The sequence below is a fragment of the Lissotriton vulgaris genome, chromosome 3_2 (assembly GCF_964263255.1).
Source record: "Lissotriton vulgaris chromosome 3_2, aLisVul1.2, whole genome shotgun sequence".
In the NCBI taxonomy this organism is placed as follows: domain Eukaryota; kingdom Metazoa; phylum Chordata; class Amphibia; order Caudata; family Salamandridae; genus Lissotriton; species Lissotriton vulgaris.
In genome coordinates this window covers 227,356,144-227,379,985 of record NC_141690.1, presented here as the reverse complement: position 1 = coordinate 227,379,985, position 23,842 = coordinate 227,356,144, and the positions used below count along the sequence as shown (strand labels likewise).

Genomic DNA, 23,842 nt, shown 5'->3' with positions numbered 1-23,842 from the left:
GAAACAAAACTGAACTCGAGCTGCTTTACATCTATGCTGCGGTTTTACAGATTCCCAAAGAAATGTCTGCTGGACCGCCAGCAGCCCATGGGCCATATATGGAGTCCCACTGCTCTATGTCATAGCCCTCAACACAAGTCCACTCCACACCACTGCACGCTACTCCTCTGCACCTCTCAATTCAATGCGGATATACTCTACGCCATTCTGCATCACTCCACTGCACTCTACGCCACACTGCACTCTAAGCCACTCAACGCCACTGTATGACATTCCAATACACAACAGTATGCCATTCCACAAGACTCTCCTGTATGCCACTACCTTTTAGCCACATAGGTGTACAAAATGGCTAAAACACATTGCCAAGCCAATAGCTCTTCCATGGAAGAGACCTATTGGGTTCTCCATTGCTTGTTAATGATTAGCCAATTACCACGGTCTAAAATGTGGAAACAAGGTTTTTTTAAATAGAAAATGAAGCATGTAGGGTGCTATAGGGGCAGGCATAGTGGGCAGTACAGCTCTGAAATGGGGGCATAAAGCAGGGCAGGTCCTACTGTGCACAGCCAGATTTGCAAATTAAGCGCTGCAGTGCCATAGGTAACTGGAGGTTATTTAGACTATTACACATTTTCTATTGGTATTCATGTACCAAAAACACGCAGTTCCCCCACATCACAGAATCCCAGTTCTATTACCCTAAGGAAAGCTATGTTGCTAAGGACACATTTTTTCTATACATCAACCACATACCTCCTGAAGTGAAAGAACCGACAGAAAACAGCAGAATCCTTCATTTCGTTGGTTCGTCCAAATCGGTCTAAGCGGCATTCCCGGCACTTATGCAGGTGAGGTGCAACATCATTGCAGGACCCATCTTGCACAAACGATGCCCCACTTTCCTGCAACCTTCTAACTTTCCCAGCGTCACTTAAGACAGATTTGTGAACAGTTACTGTGGAGTGAATGAAAACAGAGCTAATGATTCTAACGAGCTCAAGGCTAAGAAATTTACTGTAAAATAGTAACAACTGAGTCAATAGGACTTGAAGCTAAATAATCACGAGGTACAATGTAGAAAATCTATAATCATCCATCAGTACAAACAAGAAAGGTAGCTCAATGCTATTCTTGAAGATTTCGACATTAACAAAGTAGAAAGGCAGGCCGTACCGAATACAGTTCACCAGCCTACCACAATATATGAAAAGCCAAACAAATCAAAGGACCGGGAAGGGACCAGCACCAGCTCAAACAATCACTGGCAAAGCCAATAAGTCAATAGAAAGTATCTTTCCCAAGTAACTTTACACAAGTATGCACATAATCAAGACTGTCGAACAAGTAAATGAGTTAAAAAAAACTTACAATATATAAATCTTTAATAAAAAATATTCTCATAATCAGAAATACATTTAAATATTAAAAACATTTCATATTTGTTCAAAATTACATAGGTGGCACAAATTAGATCAAAGCCGTGATGTGGTAACATATGCAGCGTAGACACAGTACGGTTAGGGACGTAGAAGTGGGCCAGCAGGAGCAAAATTGGGGGGGGAGGGGAGGGGTGAAACAGTTATTTAGTCCCTCAGTTTTAAGCAGGTACTTGAGTGGAGGTGTGATATTCAGAAGTAGCCAATAATGTTAGGATTATTATACATACACTATCAGGCTGCAAATAGCAGCAAAAAAAAATCAACTGGCTCAAGGAGGCATGTACAGAGCCTGCTATGCATAATTTAAACTAAAGGTCTTACAGTTGTCAAATCGCAGACGTAAAATTAACAACCCAAGAATACTTAAAGACAGACAGTACAGCACTGCAGGACTACAGGACCTGGACTCGGGTCCGAAGGAATGAGGTGATTACAGCTAAAGCCAAACACACCTGAGCGATGAAAGCATGCTGCTAAAGCTCATTCTGTATTGCATGAAGAATACAGAGGTATGTTAATGTAGGCTTTACAGGAAAGATGTCTGGAAAGCTGCAGCAAGACTGCTACCTTTATTTTTACAAATTATTTGCCGCCTTACAGAATTTTCACAAGGAAATACGCCTAAACCACTCCACCCCTTTAAAAGATTTTAAAATAACAGCAAGTTACTATTAAAGAAACAGTGCAAAGAGAGCATTTGAAAGAGTGTGCCCTCATTTTTTAAAAAAAGGCTTGCGTAAACAAGCAAGACGGAAGGGACAAAGAGGATTACCAACATTATGTTGCAAAAATTTTCCAGTCCAAATACAAAGTATAATTTGAAAGACTGACCTCTTCTAGAATTTCCAACAATACCAGCAGCCTTTTCTGCCTTTGCTGCCAATTTCTCAAGGTAAACTTTTCTTCTGTACAGGTCTTCAAAATGATGCTTCTGGTCATAGGCTGGTTTAATTTTTCGCACTGGTGGGCAGTCTTCATCTTCGGATGGGGAATCCAGTAATGTTGGCAGTTCTGGACTTTTACTAGGTGATGGTACAGTTTGGGGAATCTCCCTTTGAAACACCAGCGGTGTAGAGAAACTGTCCTTCAATGCTGTCGTTTCAAAGCCATTACTTAAAGTATCCGTTGTTTTAATGAAGGATTCAAATAAGTTTTTTGGCTTGTTACGTTTCTCGTTATTCATTCTATCAGTCCAAGAAAGAAAACTTGGAGCGAGGGGCTGTGTACTGAAGCTTGTTGGAAATTCTTCTGGACATTTGGACTCCCCAATATCACTTGTACCAAAAGGCTTCGGTAAAAAGGCATTATTGCAAAATAGATTTGTGTCATTTTGGGTATTCGATGAAAAATTAAATCCAAAAGGTCTGTCTTGAGACGGATTTGTATTGAAAAGGCTAAAACAACAAGGAAAGGCACATTAGTTTGGAGGTAAACAATTTGTAATTTTCACACCAACAAATCTGAGAACAGCCAATTCTCCCAATATACAATATTGGCAGCAATAAAATAAGGAAAAATCTATTTGTTGTTTTCAGCCCACCTTTCCAAAAGAAAAATGCTACTTACCAGTATGCATCTGTTCTTGGCATGTAGAGCTGCAGAGTTGTACACTTCGCATTAGATCGCCACCTGGTGTTGGGCTTGGATGATTGCATTTTGTTGTCGTCTTGGAAGAAGTCATTGTAGTCACGAGATAGGTGACTCCTCCCTTGGATGATAGTGCGCATGGGCATCGACTCCATCCTTAGATTGTTTTTCGCCATGATGGGAAATTATAGAGTTAGTAGAAAGAAAAAAGTATGTCCACGCGTGTATATATAATTAAGATAAAACTGTAACAGACAGTTCCCGGGGAGGCGGAGGGTGTGTACAACTCTGCAGCTCTACATGCCAAGAACAGATGCATACTGGTAAGTAGCATTTTCCGTTCAAGGAATATGAGCTGCAGAATGTACACTTCGCATCAATTGTGCAGCAGTGTCTCCCCTAGCGGTGGTCACCTGTGTCTGTTGCAGTAGTTTGAAAGAGTTTTAAGGACAGCTTGGCCTACTGTAGCTTGCTGCTTGGCTTGCACATCAACAAAATAGTGTTTAGTGAAGGTATGTGTTGTAGACCATGTTGCTGCAGTGCAAATGTCTTCTAGTGGAATGTTCCCAAGAAAAGCCATGGAGGCTCCTAGTTTGCGTGTGGAGTGCCCTCTAGGAGGAACTGTTAATGTGCGTTTTGCTTTCTGATAGCATATTTGTATACATTTAACAATCCACCTTGCAATGCCTGATTTTGAAATGGGATTGGCTTTATGTGGTGGAGAGAAGGCTACAAATAGTTGCTTTGTTTTGCGAAAGGGCTTGGTCCTATCTATACAATAGAGAAGAGCTCTTTTGCCATCTAGTGTGTGTAAAGGTCTTTCTGCTGCCTTTCTTTGAAAAAACACTGGTAACTTAACTGATTGGTTTAGATGAAATGGAGTAATTACTTTAGGAAGGAATTTAGGATTCGTTCTTAGAACCACTTTGTTACGGTGTAATTGTATGCAAATGCTACTTACCAGTATGCATCTGTTCTTGGCATTTAGGGCTGCTGACATTCATATCTGTATTTACAACAAGGGGTGGTGAGGGACAGAGTCTCTGAATTAAGCAGAAAGCTCTCACCCAGTCAAGAGATCAGGGCTAGATCCAACACCGTTTTTTAGCTCACTGCACCATCCCAGTTTCAGAACCTGGCTGTATGCAAATTAGTCTGTTCCTGTCCCAGTGCATGATGGGAACAGGGCAAACCAAACTACAAAAGCCAATTCTTACACTGGGAAGGAAACAAGCTCCCGGGGACCGGTTTCTGGCATTACAGCCGTCTTCGGCCCGGTTTGCTTGAATCCTGATGGTGCAATGAGCAAGGGTCTCACATCTGAGAATACCCTTCCACGCTTAGGGTGGACAAAAATATTTACAACAAGGGGTGGTGAGGGACAGAGTCTCTGAATTAAGCAGAAAGCTCTCACCCAGTCAAGAGATCAGGGCTAGATCCAACACCGTTTTTTAGCTCACTGCACCATCCCAGTTTCAGAACCTGGCTGTATGCAAATTAGTCTGTTCCTGTCCCAGTGCATGATGGGAACAGGGCAAACCAAACTACAAAAGCCAATTCTTACACTGGGAAGGAAACAAGCTCCCGGGGACCGGTTTCTGGCATTACAGCCGTCTTCGGCCCGGTTTGCTTGAATCCTGATGGTGCAATGAGCAAGGGTCTCACATCTGAGAATACCCTTCCACGCTTAGGGTGGACAAAAATATTTACAACAAGGGGTGGTGAGGGACAGAGTCTCTGAATTAAGCAGAAAGCTCTCACCCAGTCAAGAGATCAGGGCTAGATCCAACACCGTTTTTTAGCTCACTGCACCATCCCAGTTTCAGAACCTGGCTGTATGCAAATTAGTCTGTTCCTGTCCCAGTGCATGATGGGAACAGGGCAAACCAAACTACAAAAGCCAATTCTTACACTGGGAAGGAAACAAGCTCCCGGGGACCGGTTTCTGGCATTACAGCCGTCTTCGGCCCGGTTTGCTTGAATCCTGATGGTGCAATGAGCAAGGGTCTCACATCTGAGAATACCCTTCCACGCTTAGGGTGGACAAAAATATTTACAACAAGGGGTGGTGAGGGACAGAGTCTCTGAATTAAGCAGAAAGCTCTCACCCAGTCAAGAGATCAGGGCTAGATCCAACACCGTTTTTTAGCTCACTGCACCATCCCAGTTTCAGAACCTGGCTGTATGCAAATTAGTCTGTTCCTGTCCCAGTGCATGATGGGAACAGGGCAAACCAAACTACAAAAGCCAATTCTTACACTGGGAAGGAAACAAGCTCCCGGGGACCGGTTTCTGGCATTACAGCCGTCTTCGGCCCGGTTTGCTTGAATCCTGATGGTGCAATGAGCAAGGGTCTCACATCTGAGAATACCCTTCCACGCTTAGGGTGGACAAAAATATTTACAACAAGGGGTGGTGAGGGACAGAGTCTCTGAATTAAGCAGAAAGCTCTCACCCAGTCAAGAGATCAGGGCTAGATCCAACACCGTTTTTTAGCTCACTGCACCATCCCAGTTTCAGAACCTGGCTGTATGCAAATTAGTCTGTTCCTGTCCCAGTGCATGATGGGAACAGGGCAAACCAAACTACAAAAGCCAATTCTTACACTGGGAAGGAAACAAGCTCCCGGGGACCGGTTTCTGGCATTACAGCCGTCTTCGGCCCGGTTTGCTTGAATCCTGATGGTGCAATGAGCAAGGGTCTCACATCTGAGAATACCCTTCCACGCTTAGGGTGGACAAAAATATTTACAACAAGGGGTGGTGAGGGACAGAGTCTCTGAATTAAGCAGAAAGCTCTCACCCAGTCAAGAGATCAGGGCTAGATCCAACACCGTTTTTTAGCTCACTGCACCATCCCAGTTTCAGAACCTGGCTGTATGCAAATTAGTCTGTTCCTGTCCCAGTGCATGATGGGAACAGGGCAAACCAAACTACAAAAGCCAATTCTTACACTGGGAAGGAAACAAGCTCCCGGGGACCGGTTTCTGGCATTACAGCCGTCTTCGGCCCGGTTTGCTTGAATCCTGATGGTGCAATGAGCAAGGGTCTCACATCTGAGAATACCCTTCCACGCTTAGGGTGGACAAAAATATTTACAACAAGGGGTGGTGAGGGACAGAGTCTCTGAATTAAGCAGAAAGCTCTCACCCAGTCAAGAGATCAGGGCTAGATCCAACACCGTTTTTTAGCTCACTGCACCATCCCAGTTTCAGAACCTGGCTGTATGCAAATTAGTCTGTTCCTGTCCCAGTGCATGATGGGAACAGGGCAAACCAAACTACAAAAGCCAATTCTTACACTGGGAAGGAAACAAGCTCCCGGGGACCGGTTTCTGGCATTACAGCCGTCTTCGGCCCGGTTTGCTTGAATCCTGATGGTGCAATGAGCAAGGGTCTCACATCTGAGAATACCCTTCCACGCTTAGGGTGGACAAAAATATTTACAACAAGGGGTGGTGAGGGACAAAGTCTCTGAATTAAGCAGAAAGCTCTCACCCAGTCAAGAGATCAGGGCTAGATCCAACACCGTTTTTTAGCTCACTGCACCATCCCAGTTTCAGAACCTGGCTGTATGCAAATTAGTCTGTTCCTGTCCCAGTGCATGATGGGAACAGGGCAAACCAAACTACAAAAGCCAATTCTTACACTGGGAAGGAAACAAGCTCCCGGGGACCGGTTTCTGGCATTACAGCCGTCTTCGGCCCGGTTTGCTTGAATCCTGATGGTGCAATGAGCAAGGGTCTCACATCTGAGAATACCCTTCCACGCTTAGGGTGGACAAAAATATTTACAACAAGGGGTGGTGAGGGACAGAGTCTCTGAATTAAGCAGAAAGCTCTCACCCAGTCAAGAGATCAGGGCTAGATCCAACACCGTTTTTTAGCTCACTGCACCATCCCAGTTTCAGAACCTGGCTGTATGCAAATTAGTCTGTTCCTGTCCCAGTGCATGATGGGAACAGGGCAAACCAAACTACAAAAGCCAATTCTTACACTGGGAAGGAAACAAGCTCCCGGGGACCGGTTTCTGGCATTACAGCCGTCTTCGGCCCGGTTTGCTTGAATCCTGATGGTGCACTGAGCAAGGGTCTCACATCTGAGAATACCCTTCCACGCTTAGGGTGGACAAAAATATTTACAACAAGGGGTGGTGAGGGACAGAGTCTCTGAATTAAGCAGAAAGCTCTCACCCAGTCAAGAGATCAGGGCTAGATCCAACACCGTTTTTTAGCTCACTGCACCATCCCAGTTTCAGAACCTGGCTGTATGCAAATTAGTCTGTTCCTGTCCCAGTGCATGATGGGAACAGGGCAAACCAAACTACAAAAGCCAATTCTTACACTGGGAAGGAAACAAGCTCCCGGGGACCGGTTTCTGGCATTACAGCCGTCTTCGGCCCGGTTTGCTTGAATCCTGATGGTGCAATGAGCAAGGGTCTCACATCTGAGAATACCCTTCCACGCTTAGGGTGGACAAAAATATTTACAACAAGGGGTGGTGAGGGACAGAGTCTCTGAATTAAGCAGAAAGCTCTCACCCAGTCAAGAGATCAGGGCTAGATCCAACACCGTTTTTTAGCTCACTGCACCATCCCAGTTTCAGAACCTGGCTGTATGCAAATTAGTCTGTTCCTGTCCCAGTGCATGATGGGAACAGGGCAAACCAAACTACAAAAGCCAATTCTTACACTGGGAAGGAAACAAGCTCCCGGGGACCGGTTTCTGGCATTACAGCCGTCTTCGGCCCGGTTTGCTTGAATCCTGATGGTGCAATGAGCAAGGGTCTCACATCTGAGAATACCCTTCCACGCTTAGGGTGGACAAAAATATTTACAACAAGGGGTGGTGAGGGACAGAGTCTCTGAATTAAGCAGAAAGCTCTCACCCAGTCAAGAGATCAGGGCTAGATCCAACACCGTTTTTTAGCTCACTGCACCATCCCAGTTTCAGAACCTGGCTGTATGCAAATTAGTCTGTTCCTGTCCCAGTGCATGATGGGAACAGGGCAAACCAAACTACAAAAGCCAATTCTTACACTGGGAAGGAAACAAGCTCCCGGGGACCGGTTTCTGGCATTACAGCCGTCTTCGGCCCGGTTTGCTTGAATCCTGATGGTGCAATGAGCAAGGGTCTCACATCTGAGAATACCCTTCCACGCTTAGGGTGGACAAAAATATTTACAACAAGGGGTGGTGAGGGACAGAGTCTCTGAATTAAGCAGAAAGCTCTCACCCAGTCAAGAGATCAGGGCTAGATCCAACACCGTTTTTTAGCTCACTGCACCATCCCAGTTTCAGAACCTGGCTGTATGCAAATTAGTCTGTTCCTGTCCCAGTGCATGATGGGAACAGGGCAAACCAAACTACAAAAGCCAATTCTTACACTGGGAAGGAAACAAGCTCCCGGGGACCGGTTTCTGGCATTACAGCCGTCTTCGGCCCGGTTTGCTTGAATCCTGATGGTGCAATGAGCAAGGGTCTCACATCTGAGAATACCCTTCCACGCTTAGGGTGGACAAAAATATTTACAACAAGGGGTGGTGAGGGACAGAGTCTCTGAATTAAGCAGAAAGCTCTCACCCAGTCAAGAGATCAGGGCTAGATCCAACACCGTTTTTTAGCTCACTGCACCATCCCAGTTTCAGAACCTGGCTGTATGCAAATTAGTCTGTTCCTGTCCCAGTGCATGATGGGAACAGGGCAAACCAAACTACAAAAGCCAATTCTTACACTGGGAAGGAAACAAGCTCCCGGGGACCGGTTTCTGGCATTACAGCCGTCTTCGGCCCGGTTTGCTTGAATCCTGATGGTGCAATGAGCAAGGGTCTCACATCTGAGAATACCCTTCCACGCTTAGGGTGGACAAAAATATTTACAACAAGGGGTGGTGAGGGACAGAGTCTCTGAATTAAGCAGAAAGCTCTCACCCAGTCAAGAGATCAGGGCTAGATCCAACACCGTTTTTTAGCTCACTGCACCATCCCAGTTTCAGAACCTGGCTGTATGCAAATTAGTCTGTTCCTGTCCCAGTGCATGATGGGAACAGGGCAAACCAAACTACAAAAGCCAATTCTTACACTGGGAAGGAAACAAGCTCCCGGGGACCGGTTTCTGGCATTACAGCCGTCTTCGGCCCGGTTTGCTTGAATCCTGATGGTGCAATGAGCAAGGGTCTCACATCTGAGAATACCCTTCCACGCTTAGGGTGGACAAAAATATTTACAACAAGGGGTGGTGAGGGACAGAGTCTCTGAATTAAGCAGAAAGCTCTCACCCAGTCAAGAGATCAGGGCTAGATCCAACACCGTTTTTTAGCTCACTGCACCATCCCAGTTTCAGAACCTGGCTGTATGCAAATTAGTCTGTTCCTGTCCCAGTGCATGATGGGAACAGGGCAAACCAAACTACAAAAGCCAATTCTTACACTGGGAAGGAAACAAGCTCCCGGGGACCGGTTTCTGGCATTACAGCCGTCTTCGGCCCGGTTTGCTTGAATCCTGATGGTGCAATGAGCAAGGGTCTCACATCTGAGAATACCCTTCCACGCTTAGGGTGGACAAAAATATTTACAACAAGGGGTGGTGAGGGACAGAGTCTCTGAATTAAGCAGAAAGCTCTCACCCAGTCAAGAGATCAGGGCTAGATCCAACACCGTTTTTTAGCTCACTGCACCATCCCAGTTTCAGAACCTGGCTGTATGCAAATTAGTCTGTTCCTGTCCCAGTGCATGATGGGAACAGGGCAAACCAAACTACAAAAGCCAATTCTTACACTGGGAAGGAAACAAGCTCCCGGGGACCGGTTTCTGGCATTACAGCCGTCTTCGGCCCGGTTTGCTTGAATCCTGATGGTGCAATGAGCAAGGGTCTCACATCTGAGAATACCCTTCCACGCTTAGGGTGGACAAAAATATTTACAACAAGGGGTGGTGAGGGACAGAGTCTCTGAATTAAGCAGAAAGCTCTCACCCAGTCAAGAGATCAGGGCTAGATCCAACACCGTTTTTTAGCTCACTGCACCATCCCAGTTTCAGAACCTGGCTGTATGCAAATTAGTCTGTTCCTGTCCCAGTGCATGATGGGAACAGGGCAAACCAAACTACAAAAGCCAATTCTTACACTGGGAAGGAAACAAGCTCCCGGGGACCGGTTTCTGGCATTACAGCCGTCTTCGGCCCGGTTTGCTTGAATCCTGATGGTGCAATGAGCAAGGGTCTCACATCTGAGAATACCCTTCCACGCTTAGGGTGGACAAAAATATTTACAACAAGGGGTGGTGAGGGACAGAGTCTCTGAATTAAGCAGAAAGCTCTCACCCAGTCAAGAGATCAGGGCTAGATCCAACACCGTTTTTTAGCTCACTGCACCATCCCAGTTTCAGAACCTGGCTGTATGCAAATTAGTCTGTTCCTGTCCCAGTGCATGATGGGAACAGGGCAAACCAAACTACAAAAGCCAATTCTTACACTGGGAAGGAAACAAGCTCCCGGGGACCGGTTTCTGGCATTACAGCCGTCTTCGGCCCGGTTTGCTTGAATCCTGATGGTGCAATGAGCAAGGGTCTCACATCTGAGAATACCCTTCCACGCTTAGGGTGGACAAAAATATTTACAACAAGGGGTGGTGAGGGACAGAGTCTCTGAATTAAGCAGAAAGCTCTCACCCAGTCAAGAGATCAGGGCTAGATCCAACACCGTTTTTTAGCTCACTGCACCATCCCAGTTTCAGAACCTGGCTGTATGCAAATTAGTCTGTTCCTGTCCCAGTGCATGATGGGAACAGGGCAAACCAAACTACAAAAGCCAATTCTTACACTGGGAAGGAAACAAGCTCCCGGGGACCGGTTTCTGGCATTACAGCCGTCTTCGGCCCGGTTTGCTTGAATCCTGATGGTGCAATGAGCAAGGGTCTCACATCTGAGAATACCCTTCCACGCTTAGGGTGGACAAAAATATTTACAACAAGGGGTGGTGAGGGACAGAGTCTCTGAATTAAGCAGAAAGCTCTCACCCAGTCAAGAGATCAGGGCTAGATCCAACACCGTTTTTTAGCTCACTGCACCATCCCAGTTTCAGAACCTGGCTGTATGCAAATTAGTCTGTTCCTGTCCCAGTGCATGATGGGAACAGGGCAAACCAAACTACAAAAGCCAATTCTTACACTGGGAAGGAAACAAGCTCCCGGGGACCGGTTTCTGGCATTACAGCCGTCTTCGGCCCGGTTTGCTTGAATCCTGATGGTGCAATGAGCAAGGGTCTCACATCTGAGAATACCCTTCCACGCTTAGGGTGGACAAAAATATTTACAACAAGGGGTGGTGAGGGACAGAGTCTCTGAATTAAGCAGAAAGCTCTCACCCAGTCAAGAGATCAGGGCTAGATCCAACACCGTTTTTTAGCTCACTGCACCATCCCAGTTTCAGAACCTGGCTGTATGCAAATTAGTCTGTTCCTGTCCCAGTGCATGATGGGAACAGGGCAAACCAAACTACAAAAGCCAATTCTTACACTGGGAAGGAAACAAGCTCCCGGGGACCGGTTTCTGGCATTACAGCCGTCTTCGGCCCGGTTTGCTTGAATCCTGATGGTGCAATGAGCAAGGGTCTCACATCTGAGAATACCCTTCCACGCTTAGGGTGGACAAAAATATTTACAACAAGGGGTGGTGAGGGACAGAGTCTCTGAATTAAGCAGAAAGCTCTCACCCAGTCAAGAGATCAGGGCTAGATCCAACACCGTTTTTTAGCTCACTGCACCATCCCAGTTTCAGAACCTGGCTGTATGCAAATTAGTCTGTTCCTGTCCCAGTGCATGATGGGAACAGGGCAAACCAAACTACAAAAGCCAATTCTTACACTGGGAAGGAAACAAGCTCCCGGGGACCGGTTTCTGGCATTACAGCCGTCTTCGGCCCGGTTTGCTTGAATCCTGATGGTGCAATGAGCAAGGGTCTCACATCTGAGAATACCCTTCCACGCTTAGGGTGGACAAAAATATTTACAACAAGGGGTGGTGAGGGACAGAGTCTCTGAATTAAGCAGAAAGCTCTCACCCAGTCAAGAGATCAGGGCTAGATCCAACACCGTTTTTTAGCTCACTGCACCATCCCAGTTTCAGAACCTGGCTGTATGCAAATTAGTCTGTTCCTGTCCCAGTGCATGATGGGAACAGGGCAAACCAAACTACAAAAGCCAATTCTTACACTGGGAAGGAAACAAGCTCCCGGGGACCGGTTTCTGGCATTACAGCCGTCTTCGGCCCGGTTTGCTTGAATCCTGATGGTGCAATGAGCAAGGGTCTCACATCTGAGAATACCCTTCCACGCTTAGGGTGGACAAAAATATTTACAACAAGGGGTGGTGAGGGACAAAGTCTCTGAATTAAGCAGAAAGCTCTCACCCAGTCAAGAGATCAGGGCTAGATCCAACACCGTTTTTTAGCTCACTGCACCATCCCAGTTTCAGAACCTGGCTGTATGCAAATTAGTCTGTTCCTGTCCCAGTGCATGATGGGAACAGGGCAAACCAAACTACAAAAGCCAATTCTTACACTGGGAAGGAAACAAGCTCCCGGGGACCGGTTTCTGGCATTACAGCCGTCTTCGGCCCGGTTTGCTTGAATCCTGATGGTGCAATGAGCAAGGGTCTCACATCTGAGAATACCCTTCCACGCTTAGGGTGGACAAAAATATTTACAACAAGGGGTGGTGAGGGACAGAGTCTCTGAATTAAGCAGAAAGCTCTCACCCAGTCAAGAGATCAGGGCTAGATCCAACACCGTTTTTTAGCTCACTGCACCATCCCAGTTTCAGAACCTGGCTGTATGCAAATTAGTCTGTTCCTGTCCCAGTGCATGATGGGAACAGGGCAAACCAAACTACAAAAGCCAATTCTTACACTGGGAAGGAAACAAGCTCCCGGGGACCGGTTTCTGGCATTACAGCCGTCTTCGGCCCGGTTTGCTTGAATCCTGATGGTGCACTGAGCAAGGGTCTCACATCTGAGAATACCCTTCCACGCTTAGGGTGGACAAAAATATTTACAACAAGGGGTGGTGAGGGACAGAGTCTCTGAATTAAGCAGAAAGCTCTCACCCAGTCAAGAGATCAGGGCTAGATCCAACACCGTTTTTTAGCTCACTGCACCATCCCAGTTTCAGAACCTGGCTGTATGCAAATTAGTCTGTTCCTGTCCCAGTGCATGATGGGAACAGGGCAAACCAAACTACAAAAGCCAATTCTTACACTGGGAAGGAAACAAGCTCCCGGGGACCGGTTTCTGGCATTACAGCCGTCTTCGGCCCGGTTTGCTTGAATCCTGATGGTGCAATGAGCAAGGGTCTCACATCTGAGAATACCCTTCCACGCTTAGGGTGGACAAAAATATTTACAACAAGGGGTGGTGAGGGACAGAGTCTCTGAATTAAGCAGAAAGCTCTCACCCAGTCAAGAGATCAGGGCTAGATCCAACACCGTTTTTTAGCTCACTGCACCATCCCAGTTTCAGAACCTGGCTGTATGCAAATTAGTCTGTTCCTGTCCCAGTGCATGATGGGAACAGGGCAAACCAAACTACAAAAGCCAATTCTTACACTGGGAAGGAAACAAGCTCCCGGGGACCGGTTTCTGGCATTACAGCCGTCTTCGGCCCGGTTTGCTTGAATCCTGATGGTGCAATGAGCAAGGGTCTCACATCTGAGAATACCCTTCCACGCTTAGGGTGGACAAAAATATTTACAACAAGGGGTGGTGAGGGACAGAGTCTCTGAATTAAGCAGAAAGCTCTCACCCAGTCAAGAGATCAGGGCTAGATCCAACACCGTTTTTTAGCTCACTGCACCATCCCAGTTTCAGAACCTGGCTGTATGCAAATTAGTCTGTTCCTGTCCCAGTGCATGATGGGAACAGGGCAAACCAAACTACAAAAGCCAATTCTTACACTGGGAAGGAAACAAGCTCCCGGGGACCGGTTTCTGGCATTACAGCCGTCTTCGGCCCGGTTTGCTTGAATCCTGATGGTGCAATGAGCAAGGGTCTCACATCTGAGAATACCCTTCCACGCTTAGGGTGGACAAAAATATTTACAACAAGGGGTGGTGAGGGACAGAGTCTCTGAATTAAGCAGAAAGCTCTCACCCAGTCAAGAGATCAGGGCTAGATCCAACACCGTTTTTTAGCTCACTGCACCATCCCAGTTTCAGAACCTGGCTGTATGCAAATTAGTCTGTTCCTGTCCCAGTGCATGATGGGAACAGGGCAAAACAAACTACAAAAGCCAATTCTTACACTCATATCTGTGCATAGATCGCCGCCTAGTGTTGGGTCCGGATGATTGCACATTGTTGTCCTGGAAGAGTCTTCGAAGTATCACGAGATAGGTGGCTCCTCCCCTGGACTACAGTGCGCATGGGCATCGCCTCCATCCCCAGATTGTTTTTAGCCATTGGCAGAGATGGAGTGAAGTACGTGAGTGATGACCATGCTATGAGCATATATATATATGAATGAATACTGCAGCTGCTACAGGCGCCGGGGAGGAGGGTGGGCGATATGAATGTCAGCAGCCCTACATGCCAAGAACAGATGCATACTGGTAAGTAGCATTTGCAGTTCGAGGCATGTGGGCTGCTGAATTCATATCTGTGCATAGAATACATAGCAGTCCCTCCATTAGCGGCGGCCGCCCGTGCCAGCTGCAGCGGTCTGAAAAAGTGTTTTGAGAACAGCCTGCCCAACAGCTGCCTGCTGTTTGGAATGCACGTCTACACAGTAGTGTTTAGTGAAAGTATGTGTGGTAGACCATGTGGCTGCTCTACAGATATCTTCTAAGGGAATGTTACCTAGGAAAGCCATAGAGGCCCCCAACTTCCTGGTGGAATGGGCCCTCGGTGGGATAGTGAGAGTGCGCTTAGCTTTAGCATAACAGATCTGAATGCATTTCACGATCCACCTAGCGATCCCAGCTTTGGAGATAGCGTTTCCCTTGTGGTGTGTGGCAAAAGCAACAAAAAGCTGCTTGGTCTTGCGAAAATCTTTTGTCCTGTCTACATAGTACATCAAGGCTCTCTTAACGTCAAGGGTGTGGAGCATCCGCTCCGCCAGCGTCTCTGGGTTTTGGAAAAACACCGGCAACTCAATTGTCTGGTTCATGTGGAATTGAGATACAACCTTGGGTAAGAATTTAGGGTTAGTGCGGAGCACAACCCTGTTAGCATGTACTTGGAAGAAAGGTTCTTGGATGGTGAGCGCCTGCAACTCGCTAACCCTCCGTAGCGATGTAATTGCTACTAAGAACGCCACCTTCCAAGTCAGAAACTGAAGCTCACAAGAGTGCAGTGGCTCGAAGGGAGGACCCATCAGCCTTGTAAGAACCACATTGAGGTTCCATTCCGGAGCTGGTGGGGTCCTTGGTGGAATGACTCTTTTGAGTCCTTCCAGAAAGGCCTTGATAGCAGGGACTTTAAAGAGTGACAGGTGTTGCCTATTCTGGAGGTATGCTGCCATAGCAGACAGATGAATGCGGATGGAAGAGTACGCCAAATTGCATTGATACAGGTGGAAGAGGTAACAAATGATGTTTTGAATGGAGGCATCTAGCGGGTCAATATCGTGGTTGACACAGTAGATGACAAACCTCTTCCATTTAGCCGCATAACAAGCTCTAGTAGTGGGCTTCCTTGCCTCCCGAATGATGTTCATGCAATCGGGAGGTAGATTGAGGTAGCCAAACTCTAGGACTTCAGGAGCCAGATCGCCAGGTTGAGCTGTTGCGGATCTGGGTGCTGAATGTCGCCATGGCTCTGCGTCAGAAGGAGAGTTCCAGAAACGTGGTGTACCACGGTTGGCGAGCCCACGTTGGAGCAACCAGGATGAGAGTCATCGAGTGCTGCCTGAGCTTGCGTGCCACCAGCGGTATCAGAGGTGCTGGGGGAAAAGCGTACGCAAATCTGCCTGACCAGTTCATCCACATCGCATTGCCCTGTGATTGCGGGTGTGGGAACCTGGCGGCGAAGCTTTGGCATTTTGCGTTCTCCTTTGTGGCGAACAGGTCTATCTCTGGATGACCCCACTTTTGGAAGTACGGTTGGAGTACTGATGGATGTATCTCCCACTCGTGCATCTGGTGGCTGTGCCTGCTGAGCAGGTCCGCCATCTGGTTGTCCTTGCCCGGGAGATGCTCCGCCATGAGGAAGATGTTCCTCTGAATGGCCCACTTCCACATGCTCTGAGCCAGATGAGACAGTTGTGGAGAGTGTGTGCCCCCCTGCTTCTGAATGTAGTACATGGCTGTCATGTTGTCCGTCCGGATCAACACGACCTTGTTGCACAGATGTACTTTGAACGCCTTTAAGGCCATGAAGATTGCCATCAGTTCCAACACATTGATGTGCATCTTCCTTTGCTGTAGTGTCCATAGTCCCTGCACTGTGTAGTGGAGTACATGCGCTCCCCATCCCTGGAGAGAAGCGTCCGTCGTCAGGATAATCTGCGGCACAGGCTCTTGGAATGGTCGGCCCTTGCAAAGGTTTTGTGGATTCCACCAATGCAGAGAGTTGTATGCCCGACCGCTCACCAACACTAGGTCTGTCAGTTGCCCATGAGCCTGAGTCCACTGACGTGCAAGGCACTCCTGAAGCGGACGCATATGTAGTCTCGCGTGCGGGACAATGGAGATGCAGGAGGCCATCATGCCTATCAACTGCATGAACACCTTCACGGGAAGCGAGTGCTGAGGTCTGAATCGTTGGATCAGCGTCTGGATACTGGCGATTCTCACTGAATTTGGCTGCGCAGTGGCTGCCAGAGTATTGATAGTCGCGCCCAGATACTGTCGCACGAGGGCGGGCTGGAGATGGGACTTTGGGTAGTTCAGAGAGAATCCCAGATCGTGCAGGAGATGAATGGTGCGTGACACGTGGTCCGCGCACTGCTGTTCTGTCTTTGCTTGAATGAGCCAGTCGTCCAAGTAGGGGTAGACGTGGACGTTCTGGCGACGGAGATGCGCCGCCACAGTCGCCAGGCACTTTGTAAATACCCTTGGCGCCGTGGTGACCCCAAACGGCAGAACCCTGAACTGGTAATGCTGGTCTTGAATCGTAAATCTGAGATACTTCCTGTGGGAAGGATGCAGGGAGATATGAAAATATGCATCTTTTAGATCCAGCGTAGCCAGGAAGTCCCCCTGCTGAAGCAGAGGGAGCACTTGCTGTAACGTGAGCATATGGAAATGCTCCGAGAGAATGTACCAGTTGAGGGGCCTGATGTCCAGGATGGGCCTGAGGGATCCGTCCTTTTTGGGGATTAGAAAATACAGGGAGTAAACCCCTGTTCCCCTTTCCTGCAATGGAACGAGCTCTATCGCCCCTTTTTGCAGCATGACTAGAACTTCCTGCTGCAACAAGGTCAAGTGCTCGCCGGACATAGGACCGCTCCTTGGGGGTATGTTTGGTGGAATGGAAGTAAGTTCCAGACAGTAACCGTACTGATTAAGAGACTTGACCCACCTGTCCGTGGTGATGGATTTCCACGCTGGCAGGAACTGCTGGAGTCTCCCCCCGACCGGTGTTGTATGGTCGGGGGGCAGTGACAAGACGTCACTGCTTGTTGGCGGTGGTGGACCTGGAGCTGTTGTTTCCACGTCCCCTGCCCTTGACATTATTGCCTCTGTAGCCACCTCTACCCTTGTTGTTGTACGAGGTTTGGGTGTTACTCTTGTAATACTGTGTGGATTGTGATGCCTGACCCCTTGAGGTGCCTCTGGAATTTGAGCGGCGAAAGGAACCACTCCGAAACTGCTGATTTTGGAGGGCCCCCATAGATTTGGCAGTTTCCGTATCTTTTTTCATCTTTTCCAGCGTCGCATCCACCTCAGGGCCAAACAAGTGGTCAGGATTAACTGTTTGATTCAGTATTGTTGTTTGAATATCGGGTTTGAACCCTGAAATTCTAAGCCAAGCATGCCGTCTAAGCAACACACTGGTGTTGATCGCACATTTTATGGATGCATTCGTGATGAGCTTTCCTTCCTGAATCAGCATTTCCCCTGCCTCCTTGTACTGGTCAGGCAAGTGTTGCAGTAGTGATTCTAAGGTGTCATAATGAGCCCTATCATAGCGTGCAAGTAGGGCCTGTGTGTTAGAGATTCTCCAAATATTCGCTGCCTGTGCAGCGATTAGTTTCCCCGAGGCCTCGAAGATCTTGGACTCTTTGTCTGGGGGAGGAGCGTCACCAGTGGTCTGCGAGTTCGCCCTCTTCCGAGCGTTGGATACAACCAGCGAGTCCAGTGGCAAGTGTCCCTTGATGTATGTTGGATCCGAGAGCGCAGCCTTATATTTCTTGTCAATGCGAGGGTTGACGACACGCGCCCGGGTGGGCTCCTTGAAGACCTCCGTTGGGCGTTTGAGCACCCCCTTAAGCATTGGCAGTGTTTTGACCGACTTTTCAGCCACTGAGAAAGTGTCAAATAAAAAGTCCACATCCACAGGGTCCGAGTGCAGCTCGACATCGTGGTTAGCCGCAGCTCTTTCGATCAGAGCGTTGAAGGCCGGTGAGTCCTCTGTCGGTGACGTCTTGGCCGCAAAAAGTTGCGTGTCCTGGCCCGACTGCGGGTCCTCCGGGTCGCCTCCGGCCGACCACGGTACGTGTTCCTCCTCCGGATCCGAGTTCGCCGGATAGACTTACTCGGCGTCCTCCTCGTCCGCATCGCCTGCGGCGGAATGCGTCGGCGAGTGCCCTAGGGCTTGTGGAGACATAGGTTCCATCAGGGCCGAAGAGTCCGCAGAGTCCCTCTTATTTTTGAGAGGGATCCGAAAATGTTCCAGTGGTGATTTTCCTCTTGAGGAGAGACAGTTTCCCAGTATTTGCGTCGATGATAACCTCTCGACGTTCCTCTTCAGCAAGCGGCTTGAGCCGAAGCTTTGACACCACTAAGGCAGCCTTCGGCGTCAATACCTCCTTCGAGGGGCCGCCAGGTTTCGGCGCGAAAGCCTTCGGCGTCGACTTTGGCGGCAGGGTAAAACGGATAGGCGTTTGCGCCTTCGCCGGCTTCGGCGTGAGCTTAGGCGCTACAGTGTCCTGATTGGGAACCACACTGTCCTTCCGTATCCGCTGCAGGGATTCCGCTACCTTCTTTGTGATGGCAGGAGAAGGCTTGACTGGCTCGAGCGATCCTCCCGCGTCGAGAGTCGGATCGATGACAGGCACCTTTTTCGGGGCCGACACCTCATGCGCCTTGTTCACAAGGGCCGGCGCCGGCCGAGCCCTGTGCGCGTCGTCGGCATGACGCTTCTTCGGAGCAGTCTTCGGGTCCCCGACCCCTTTCGGCGCCGACGAAGCCGCGTCGGTCGACTTCGCCTTCGGCGCCGACCCCGAGGGCTTCGGGTCGGCCATCTTGGCGTGGCTCTTCAAGTCGGCCATCTTGACTTTTTTGGAAGTTGACGCCTCCAGAACCTTCTGCCCCAGCGCAACTTTCACTTTCGTTTTCGCATCCGAGGGTGCGTGGCCAGATGGCTTCACTTTCGTTTTCTTCAACGGGAGTGGTGCCTCAGAAATGTCCGTGACCGGGCCCGGAGGCGGGGACGTAGGACTTATAAATAGATCTTGGGTAAGGCCCGAAGGCGATCCCTCGACCTGGGCCGTATAAAGGGGATTGACCCCTAAGTCTGGTTGGGGATGCTCCTCCTCCGAGCTATCCCCTACGGTGGCAATAGCCCGATCGTCGTCCCCTACCTCGTCGGCGACCTCGTCAAAGTCCTCATCACCCGCGTCGTAGGCATCCCCTTCGGACGCGGGACTAGATTCCGAACCTTGTACGTCGTCCTCGACTCCGACAGATTCTTGGAATATGTCGTCTGGTGGGGGCGCCGCAGTAGCCGAGAACTTAGCCTGGAGCCGATTGGCCCGACGAATCTTCAGAGTTTTCTTGCACCGGAATTTCGAACACGCCATGCAGCTGTCTTCGTCATGGTCCGGTGACAAGCATGTATTGCACACGGGGTGCACATCGAGGTGTGAATATCTGGAGTTACACACCGGGCATTTCTTAAACGGTGTCTGCTCCATAGCAGAAGTGTAGTGTAGGCCCGTCCGCGCCGAAAGCACGCGGAAGAGTAGCAAGAGTTCGGAGCTGAGAGTCAGACAAGAAACCGAACGCAACTATACCGACGCTCAGCCTAAAGACCTTTTGGTCTCGAGTAGAAAGTTGAACAACTATCTGTGCCGACAGAGGGAACCGAAACACATCCGAACCCAATGGCAGAAAAAAACAATCTGGGGATGGAGGCGATGCCCATGCGCACTGTAGTCCAGGGGAGGAGCCACCTATCTCGTGATACTTCGAAGACTCTTCCAGGACAACAATGTGCAATCATCCGGACCCAACACTAGGCGGCGATCTATGCACAGATATGAATTCAGCAGCCCACATGCCTCGAACAGAAAGGTTCTTGTATAGTGAAAGCTTGAATCTCACTAACTCTTCTAAGAGGTAATGGCAACGAGGAAAGCAGTTTTCCATGTGAGAAATAGTAGTTCACATTTGTGTAAAGGTTCAAAAGGGGGTCCCATGAGCCTAGTAAGAACAAGGTTTAGGTTCCACACTGGAGAGGGTGGTAACCTAGGAGGAATAATCCTTCCACAAAAGCTTTTATTGCTGGTACTCTAAACAACCACATATACTGTCTGTTTTGTAGATATGCGGCAATGGCTGCAAGATTTAAACATATAGATGAATGAGCTAGATTACATCTTTATAAATGGAGAAGGTAACGTAATATTTAAATGGAAGCATCTAAAGGATCAATTTTATTATTATTGCAGTAAATGGCAAATCTTTTCCATTTAGCAGCATAGCAAGCTCTAGTAGTAGGTCTTCTGGCTTCTTTAATATTTTCTTCGGAGCCGGGCTCGATGGCGAGGCTTTCGAAGCAATGTCTCGGTCTCGACTGGGCCCCGAAAGCGGAGTTTTGACCTTAGCCTTTGGTTTAGGTGTTGGGGCAGGGGCAGTCGTACTCACACGTTGACCTGATGGTATGGAGTCATCGGAGTCGTCTGCCTCAGATACGATCTGGAGATCATCTGAATCTTCCTCGGGGACACATGGACCTTCGAAGATATCCACCGGTTCCGGAGCTGATCTCTGCATGTCGTGTCGACAGGCCCTCGGATTTATTTTTTATTTATTTATTTTTTGCATTTATACAGCGCGCCGTTACCCAAAAGTGTCCTGGCGCTAGATGAATACTCCTAGAGGATCAGGCCAGAATCCGGTTAATGTGTAAACAGCCAGGTTTTAATGCCTCTCCTAAAGGTCATCAGATCTGTCATGTTCCTCAAGGCATTCCAGGCCTTCGTTGCTCCCAAAACAAAGCAGCTCCTACCTCCCCACTGTGCCTTCTTTATACGAGGAATTTTGACCAGGCGCTGCCCAGCTGACCTTATGGGTATGGGAGGAAGATACCATTGAAAGTACTGCTTGAGGCAGGCCGGCCCGAGACCTTGCAAGTCCTTGAAGACCAGACACAAGGCCTTAAAAGAGATCCACTTCCGTACTGGCAGCCAATGTAATTTGACAATTTCGGCGGAGATGGAGGCGTACTTTGGTATGCCCGTCAGCAGTCTGGCAGCACCTGCATTTTATTGAGAAGCCCCTGTTGAGCATTCAAAAGCAGGCTGTTGCAGTAGTCTAGGCGCAACAACACTAATGCAGTAATATTTGTTTTTTTACTGCTCCCAGGTAGGAAAGGGAGAATCTTCTGTATCATTTTAAGTATAAAAAATATCGATGATGCTATGGCATTGACCTGCGGCCTAAAGGTGAGCTGCTCATCAATGAGGACACCCAAGTTCTTCGCCTTAGCGAATGGAATAGGCGGGGAGCCCATCTCCTCCGGCCACCAGCGAGGACTCCAAAAGTCCTCCTTTGCACCAAATACAATGACCTCTGTTTTGGCTGTGTTTAATTTGAGGCAATTGTCAGCCATCCACCTACTCACTGCAAACATACATTCCTGGAATTGCGTAGCAATTCCGTCTTCCTTCCCAGGTAACAGTGACACCACAATTTCTGTGCCATCTGCATAAGATGTTAAATCAAAACCAAAAGGACCTAACAATCGGAGCCAGCGAGGTGACAAATATTAAACAGTGTGGGGCTTAGGGAAGAACCCTGGGGAACACCACAGGGCAAAGTGAAAGGTTTTGATGCGTAATCACCCATTGCCACACACTGGTCAATATTAGTTAGGAAGGCTTTCAAGATGTCCCACGCTTTCCCTTGCAACCCACAGGCCCTCAGCTGGTCCATCAAGATCCCATGATGTACTCTGTCGAAGGCCGCGGATAGGTCCAATAGGACCAATGCCGCTCTGCCTCCGAGATCCAGCACTTCTCTGATTTCCTCCATTGCTTTAATCAGTGCAGACTCGGTACTGTGACCAGCTCTGAACCCGTGCTGGGAGGGATCTAGGGCCCAGGTGGGCCCTAAAAAGGCACTAAGTTGAAAGTTCATCATTTTTTTCAACTAGTTTGGCTGGTAGCGGCAGCCTAGATATGGGACGTTAGTTATTAGGGTCCATTATATCCAAGTTAGCTTTTTTCTCAATAGAGGAAGGACGGAGGCATGTTTCCAACCGGAGGGAAACAGTCCAGTCGAAAACATGTTGTTGAAAATCGCAGTTAGAGCCGCGGTAATAGGTACATGCGCCATTTTGGCAAATGTTGCCGGACACGTGTCACATGGGGATCCCGATCTCACCGTAAGAAGCAATTTAGTTGTATCCTACGCACTCACCGGAGCAAACTGCTCTAGCCTGGAACCCTGGAACTCTCCCACTTCAATAGTCTGACTAGGGCTAAGTGGATCGCTCGTATCTGAATCCAGAAAGACACTAAAAATGGTATCAACTTTGGCCTGGAAGAACTTGGCCAAGGCCTCACATAACTCTTGGCTGGGTTGAGGACCTGGCACTTTCGGGGATGCGAGGCAAGACACTGTTCTAAATAGTTCCTTTGTTGAATTACTGGCCAGATTAATCTGGTTTGTGAAGTAATCTTGTTTTGCCCGCACAATCATTTTCTTATAGTCAAGAAGTCTCCGGTTTAAGTTCGCCTTATCTGCTTTCTTCTAACCTTTACGCCATTCCCTCTCCAAGTTTTTACAACCTAATTTCCGCCTTCTAAGGTCATCCGTGTACCAAGGGGCCGAGGGAGAGCTCCTATAGGAACGACCCCTACTTGGTGGCACTAGTGTAGAACACGCTCGCTCTAGCCATCCCGTGTAGGCCAACGCGGCCTCTTCCACCTCTAGTAGGATTTCTTCCCTAGAGGCCAACAATAGCTCCTCCAGACTTGCCCCTACCAGCTTATTCAAGGCTCTATGGCCCTTTACTCCAGTGCGGCCTTGCTCTACTTTAGGGAGTTTCAAAAGTTCTCAAACTTCACGGCCATATGATCAGACCAAACAACTGGCCATGTCCCCGTGAACACTAATGAAGGATGATTAAAAAAATACCATCCAGTAGATGACCTCCGCTATGAGTGGGTCCTACCACGAGTTGCTTCAGCTCAACTCCTGCCACCAGGTCCAAAAGGGCAGTGGTGTCGGGATCCTTTAAGTTTTCCAGGTGTAAACTGAAATCCCCCACCAGGGTGTAAGCCTCCTCGCATAGACCTGCCTCTAGCACGATTCCTACCGAGGTAAGAAAAGCGGGTTTTGTCCCTGGGGCTCTATACAGTAGGCATGCTTTGAACGAATAGTGGTTGGCGAGAGTGAAATTGAAAGAAAGGGCTTCACATGTCTCAATCTGAATATCCTGAAACCT

General features: G+C 48.5%; 1 protein-coding gene across 1 annotated transcript in view; it reads right to left on the bottom strand.

The window, feature by feature from the left end:
- Positions 1 to 23,842, bottom strand: part of KDM3A (lysine demethylase 3A) — a 335,469-nt gene that overhangs the window by 154,942 nt on the left and 156,685 nt on the right. The window contains exons 10-11 of the mRNA XM_086964259.1: positions 2,274 to 2,836; positions 757 to 958 (exon numbers count right to left, since the gene is read on the bottom strand). Of these exons, the coding sequence (XP_086820385.1) occupies positions 757 to 958; positions 2,274 to 2,836 (765 nt within the window). The remainder of the gene's footprint in view (positions 1 to 756; positions 959 to 2,273; positions 2,837 to 23,842) is intronic.